Source organism: Penaeus vannamei, chromosome 36 (genome assembly GCF_042767895.1).
Source record: "Penaeus vannamei isolate JL-2024 chromosome 36, ASM4276789v1, whole genome shotgun sequence".
NCBI lineage: Eukaryota > Metazoa > Arthropoda > Malacostraca > Decapoda > Penaeidae > Penaeus > Penaeus vannamei.
In genome coordinates this window covers 8,668,902-8,675,902 of record NC_091584.1, presented here as the reverse complement: position 1 = coordinate 8,675,902, position 7,001 = coordinate 8,668,902, and the positions used below count along the sequence as shown (strand labels likewise).

At 32.4% G+C, this 7,001-nt stretch overlaps 1 protein-coding gene across 1 annotated transcript; it reads left to right on the top strand.

Moving 5' to 3' along the window:
• Window positions 1-264: 264 nt before the first annotated feature.
• On the top strand, window positions 265-6,374 carry l(3)07882 (Nucleolar protein 14 homolog l(3)07882; the record flags this gene model as incomplete). Its single annotated transcript, XM_027370552.2, is given in 10 exon segments — window positions 265-395; window positions 563-829; window positions 1,813-1,967; window positions 3,015-3,155; window positions 3,278-3,343; window positions 4,201-4,365; window positions 4,665-4,831; window positions 5,179-5,511; window positions 5,622-5,777; window positions 6,119-6,374. Coding segments are annotated over 10 exon segments (1,675 nt in total), but the record flags the coding sequence as incomplete, so codon positions are not given.
• Between the last annotated feature and the right edge of the window lie 627 nt (window positions 6,375-7,001).

Below are 7,001 nucleotides of genomic sequence, written 5' to 3'. Positions count from 1 at the left end.
TTCTTTGCTTGTGTTTTTAGTATTCATATATGTGTCTGTAAACATCTATTTTTGAATGTGTGTGTATGTCTTGCTGCAACCATATATGGGCTATGTGAGAGTGTGTATAGGTAGGATGTATGTGGGTGTAGATGTATATGGGTTTAGATGTATATGTGTGTGCATGTATGGAGGTCTGCATGTTTCATTTTTTTTATCAATGTGTATGTGTGTACATATGCTAAACCTGTGTTCTAATTAATATGTATATACTTTACTTTACAGGTACATATTACAGAAAGATATCCAGGTACCTTTGAGTTATAAAGACGGCAAAATGTTGACAGCTGATGATGAAGACCAAACAGAAGATGAAAGTGAGGATGAAGAGGATGATGAGGCTGAAGATGAGAAAGGTAGGACTTTGTATGATTTGTAATAGGGTTCCATCTTTTTTATGAATCCTATAATGACATGTAGAATGATGTTGAAGCAGATATAAATAATTTTGATAAACATTATATTTGCAGGATTGGTTGTGAGCGTAATTTACCTAATATTGATTATATGAACATATTTTCAGAAGCTGGAGAAGATGATAATGGGGAAGAAGAGGAAGGAGAAGGAGGAGAAGAAGAGGAAGCAGAAGCAGAAGCAGAAGAAGAGGAAGAGGAAGAGGAAGAAGAGGATGATGATGGTGATGAAAGTGATAAGTACTCAGATATTTTAGAAGAAAGTGAGAGTGAAGAAGAGGAAGAAGAGATAAAAGAAAAGCCTGGCACACTTGAAGTGATTAAAAAGAAGGAAATGATGGAAGCAGCCAAAAAGGAGCTGCCATATACATTTGAAGGTAAGTGGAGTATAAGTGGAGTAACAGTTACAACAGTAGCCTAAAAAAGCAAAATAGATATAGAAATAGTGATATGGGATTAACAATAATTGAAAATTCATAGTTTGTGCTCCATACAAGATATATACTGCAGTCAATTGGTTATGATAGTAAATAACCACAGATTACAAATTAACACTAATAGGAATAACAAAAGCCTTTGACTTATGCTTCTGCCTCCTATCCTATTCAGTCCCTTTGGCCATATAAAAATAATTTTATTTCTGATTATCTTCTGCAACAGTTGTTTAGTTTAATATCTCATTTAGTTTTAGGTCATCAGGTCATCGTAAATCTTTGAATTCACTGTATGCATATGCAAAAGGGGACTGAATGTCTTTCCATACTGAAACACAGAATGAAACCAAACCATTATTCTTATGAAAATCCAAATAGAAATCATCAAAGTAAATTGTAAGTAATCATATTATATTCATAAAGAAACATTTTCAGCTACTTTAATGATTATGGAAAGTGTCAGAAGATGACATCACAGTAACACCAAGTTTCTGCCTGCTCTAGTAAATTAATACAATCCTAATTTTTTTTCATGATATGGACAACAAAATGCAATGTGTTAAAGAGGAGACTGTTTTGACTATTGGTTTAGATCTGGTATAACTTACCATCACCACAAGAGTTGTGATAGTCAAGGGATGTTTTGAACACTTTGGAAGAGAGATATGGTGTTTTTGTTTAGTAATAATATAGTGAGGATGTATGAGATTTACTATTATAAAAGACAGTGCAATAATTTTACCATGTATATTTTTGCTAGAGGGAGTTCCAATATCGTACATCACCAGATGAATATTTTTGTTGTTTGTTGCTGTGCATGAAGTTTTCCTGTTGTGTAAGTCCTGGGTGAAGATAAGTATATAAAATGCATTTATCAACTAATAACATATTATAAAACTTTGTAATATATGTGATGTTCCTTTCAGTGCCACAAGACTACGAGGCATTCTGGGCATTATTAGAAAATCACTCACCAAGAGAAGTGAACACTATCTTAGAGCGAATGATTGCATGTAATCATCCCAAGCTTGGAGGGAAGAATAAGGAAAAGTGTGATTACTTGTGTGCATATCTTCTGCAGGTAAAAATGATGACCTTATTCCAACATTTATTTGCACATCAAATGTGATGAGCAAAGTTATACCATAACCTTTATTTTTTCTTTAAGTGTAAGAAAGATGATGTTGACACAAAGGATAATGACTAAGATCATCACTATCATGATAACCATTGGCATCTTAAGTATAATTGTTATATTAATGACAGCATTATTATTACCATTATTTGTTTATTTTTGTTATTATGAGTAGTATAATTAATATTTATATTGTAGTTGGTATTACTATTACAGTTGTTATTGTTATTATAAACATCATTGTTCTAATTAGCATTGTTATTATTTTTATCAGTTTTGTTAGTATTAGTATTATCAATATTTTTTCCTTATCATTATTGTAATTACTGTTGTTATTATTGGTGGTAGTTATTTCTGTGATTATATTATTAGTATGATTACTATTATAATTATCATTTTAATCATTATGTTATTATTGTTATCACTTTTATTATTTTTATAATTATAATTATGAATATGATAATAATAATGAAATTATTATTATAATAATGAGGACAATAATAATAATTATTATTATTAGTATTATAAGTTGTAGTAATAGTAGTAGTTGTAATGTTTTATTACTATTATTATTGTTATTATTTTTGTTTTTTATTATTATTTTTCTTTGTTGTTATTACTATTATAATCATCATGATTATAAAGATTATTATTATAATTATTATTATGATTATCATCAGTGTTATTATCATTATGAATATTAATATTATTATAATAATAGTACTAGTATTATTATCATTATCATTACTATTGTTGTTATTATTTTATTATTATTGTTGTTGTTATTATTTTATTATTATTATTGTTATTTATAATATTATTGTTATTGTTATTATTATTATTATTAATGCAGTTATTTTAGTACTGCATTTGTTATTAGTATTAGCATACATTGATATATTTTGACTTAGTTATACATGAAATAATCAAGAAAAGTAAAGTTTATGGACTAATATAAAGATGCTTATGCTTATACTACTTATAATTTTCCAGACCCTGAATGTTTTAGCTGATTATGATGGTGCTGCTCCCATGAACTCTGTGTCGCCCCTTTTGTATGTGGATTGCGTCACTCAACATATTTATAGTCTTACCCAGTTATCCCCAGTAAATACAGCAAATGCATTAAAACAGGTAAATTATGAAGTGGTTGTGTAAATGGATGTTGAATGAAATTTTGAAAAAAAGGATATAGGTTAATGATCATAGTATGAGTATACAGTATATAGTATATGATACTTTTCAAAAAATTTCAGGTGCTGTTGGAAAAATATGGAGACTGTTCAAAATTTAAGTTCAAAAGATATCCTATGGGTGATACAGTAAGTATAACAGATTTTATTGTCATTGTGTTTGAATTTTCATTTACATGACATTAACTCATGTCAGTGGAACTTTAACACACTGAACTGGACCATGCACTGGGTGCTGTGCACAGTCATCTGCTTGAGGGAAAGATTAGAAATACAGGTAACATATAATTTCCCCCGTCTCTAGAATTTTGGCTGCAGCATATATGATCGTCTAGTGAATGAGGCTGAAGTATGATGTAAGGCTACTTTTAACGGGCTGTAGCTCCTAAATCACATGTAGGGCAGTGTCACATGTGTGGCATAGATATACATGTTATCTGGAAAGGAATCCAGTCTTGCAATAACATGTATGTACATGCCACTTTGCTCTCCTCTCTTTACCTTCTTCACAACCATCCTAACCTACAGTGCTCTACAATCCTTGACATCAAATATATCTTGTCCTAATCATTAACTCATCTTACCCTTTTTGCCACAATATTTTATCAGTGCTGTGTGACCTTTCCTTATTTGGGGGCTTTGCCTCACTCTATTGCTATATATTGAATACACTACTAATGATCTTAGATGTTAAGGTGGGAGAAAATTTTCTATAAATAAGTAAATACTATGCTTGTGTGTATTTGTGTGCTGTAATGTATACTTGAGTATGTGTGTGTGTCCATTACACTATCAAGTATGCATTAAATCATTTTTTATGGGACTGCAAGCCTGTAATCTACTAGTAAAAAGAGCATATACTTTTTTCTATGGGGAGAGATAATATGGTTCTAAATTTATAGTGGAAAGTGCATAATGTGAAAAAAAGAAAAAAAGCATTCCACAAATGGTATGTACTTACATTTATTTTTATTTATAAATTTCAGTTTGTGTTCCTGAAAATAGCTGGGATGCTTTTTCCATCATCTGATTTTATTCATCCCGTCATGACACCTGTCATGGGTTTCTTCTGCCACCTGCTTGGGCAAGGCAAAATATCAAATCGAAGAGAAGTTAATGCTGCATTATTCACAGCATATCTTGCATATGAGGTAAATGATATTACAGTGCTTGGACAAAAAATCACTTAATAAGTTCTGTAATGGTTACAGATTTTTTGCTAGCAATAGAAATAAATGTGTGTATAGAAATATGTATAGGCTTAGTATTTTATAAAAAGGGTATAATTTTTAAATGATGAAAAAAAAAAAAAAAAAAATGCTAGGATGAAAATAATCACTTATTTTTAAGGTCTTTTTTTTTCTTAATGCAGGAAAACTTGCATGAAACTTAAGAATTTGTCGGCCACTTCCCTAAGCTAAGATTTTCTTCACTGTCTCTCTTTAAACAGTACGTCAGCGTGTCTAAAAGATTTATGCCCGAGTTGACAAATGTTCTCAATGGTCTGCTGTTTATGTCAGTGCCAATGAAGAACAAAACTAAATTGCCCATCACACCACCTTTCAAGTGCACAGGGCCAACTGCATCTCTTCTTGTACCAGACGCACCTGTTATGACGTAAGCACCAGCTTGTAATGTTCTTATTTTCCTTTTATTATTTGGATTTGTGTTCTTTTCTCCCCTCCATGATGATGTGAGGAAAGCTTACCAAGTTATATTTCTGGGTGTATATTTTAGCTGATTTAAGTATCTATCCAACATGCAACATTTGGACCAAGTCTTGTGATTACAGTTTCTAAAGCAGAGAACTTTTTCTTTAAAAAAGTTTTATATAATTTTTGGTTCAGTATAATACTCTGAAAATTATTTTTCATTAGCATAAATATGCAATGTAGTTTATTGACTACAAAACTAATTTAATGCAAACTGTGTTTACTTAATTTGGCAATGTATTTCAATTACAGGTTTGAAAGTAGTAAACTTACATTTGCAAGTATTAATAAAAAAGGTGAGGAGATGACTGATGACTTCAAAATGAATGTGCTCCAGAAAACTCTTGATCTTTTACAAGAAGTGTGTAAATGCTGGTCAGGCCATGCATCTATTCGAGCTATTATGAGACCAACCACCATACTGCTGGATTGCTTGGTCTTAGAGAATCTCCCCAAAAGTGTACAAGAGGCTGTGGAAGCTCTGCGCCAAGCTATTAGATCCTTGCCAGCCCAGGGTAAACCATTAGTCAAGGAAGAAGCAAAGCCCAAATCAATACCAATGTTTGAGCCGGCCTTTGAGAAGATGTATGTTAAATATATTTTCAAGTGTTGGACTTTGGTGATACAGTTTTGAAAATCATATGTTTGATAATATTATTGCAGATGTTAGATATAAGGTCTTCAATTAATTGCAGTATTGAAGGAGCAAAAAAACGACATGGTTCCAAGGAAAAGCTGGAGCATCAGAAACTGCTACATAATCTGAAGCGAGAAAGAAAGGCTGTAAAGAGAGAAATTGAGAAGGATACTGCATACTTAGCTAGACAGAAGTTGAAGGAACAGCTTGAAAGGTAAGACATATCTTGAATTGTGTCTGCTGATGAATGAGTTGAAGAATATATGCTCCCTTATCTTTTCAACCAATAACCAGTGTTATAACCTTATAGATCAAGTAATTTCTTTTATTGCATTACTTTACTGTAAAAGATCAGTAAATCTAGCTCATCAACATTATGGTACACAGCATAAATAGCTTTCAGCCATTTGTATTTTCAGAAAATATTTTGGTAACTAAATTATATATGATTGTGCACTTTCTGACTGGGTTGCTCTCCTTTACATCAATCGTAAAAAGACCAAATTTTCAACCAAAAAGTTGCATTATATAATTCAACATTACCTTTCTTTTCAGTGATGCTGAACGGAAACGAAAGGTTGGACAGATTATGGGAGGTCTGCAAATGCAAGAGAGTGAACACAAGAAAATGAAGTTGAAGAAGAAATAATTCAGTTTTTATAAGATTTCATAGCTGCTGCTTCCATGTGAAGAGTGTGAAAGTGAAGCAATAATGCAATACAGACTACTGTATATATTGAGGATTGACCTATGGAATATATAATACATACCATATTGTATTTTGCAGAATGAATAAACAGAATGAATGTTATAGTTTCTGTTCATCTTTTATATCATTATGGTGTCTCAGTACAACCCTTCTGTTGCTTTTACCAAACCACCAAAATGCCTTTTTCATAATTAACAAAATTCCTGTAATGTACTTTTTCTCTTTACCTAAGACAATCAGTTAGTTACCAGAGTTACTATGCATATAAGTTTACTAATTTATTGGGCCCAATATCAATGGCTGAAATTTTTTGTAAAGTCGGACAAGAATGGGTGTTTCTTAGTGTACGCAGCTCTGTGCCCAGGCAGTGACCCACCTTGCATTAGTGAATGTGAAATCCTATCCCAGTTATTGAGATATAGTCAAGATGATATAAAATATTGTTCGTCATCTGTGATTATTTGGTCTATTGTCATAAAACAGGTAGGAAGGAAGGAAGGAAGGCAGGGAGGAAGGAAGGAAGGAAGGAAGGAAGGAAGGAAGGAAGAAAGAAAAGGAAGGAAGGAAGGAACGAAGGAAGGAAGGAGGGAAGGAAAGAAGGAAGGAAGGAAGGAGGGAGGGAGGAAAGGTAGGAAGGTGGGAGGGAAAGAAGGAAGGAAGGACGGTGGGAGGGAAAGAAGGAAGGAAGGTGGGACGGGAGGAAGGAGGGAGGGTGGGCGGGAGGGCAGG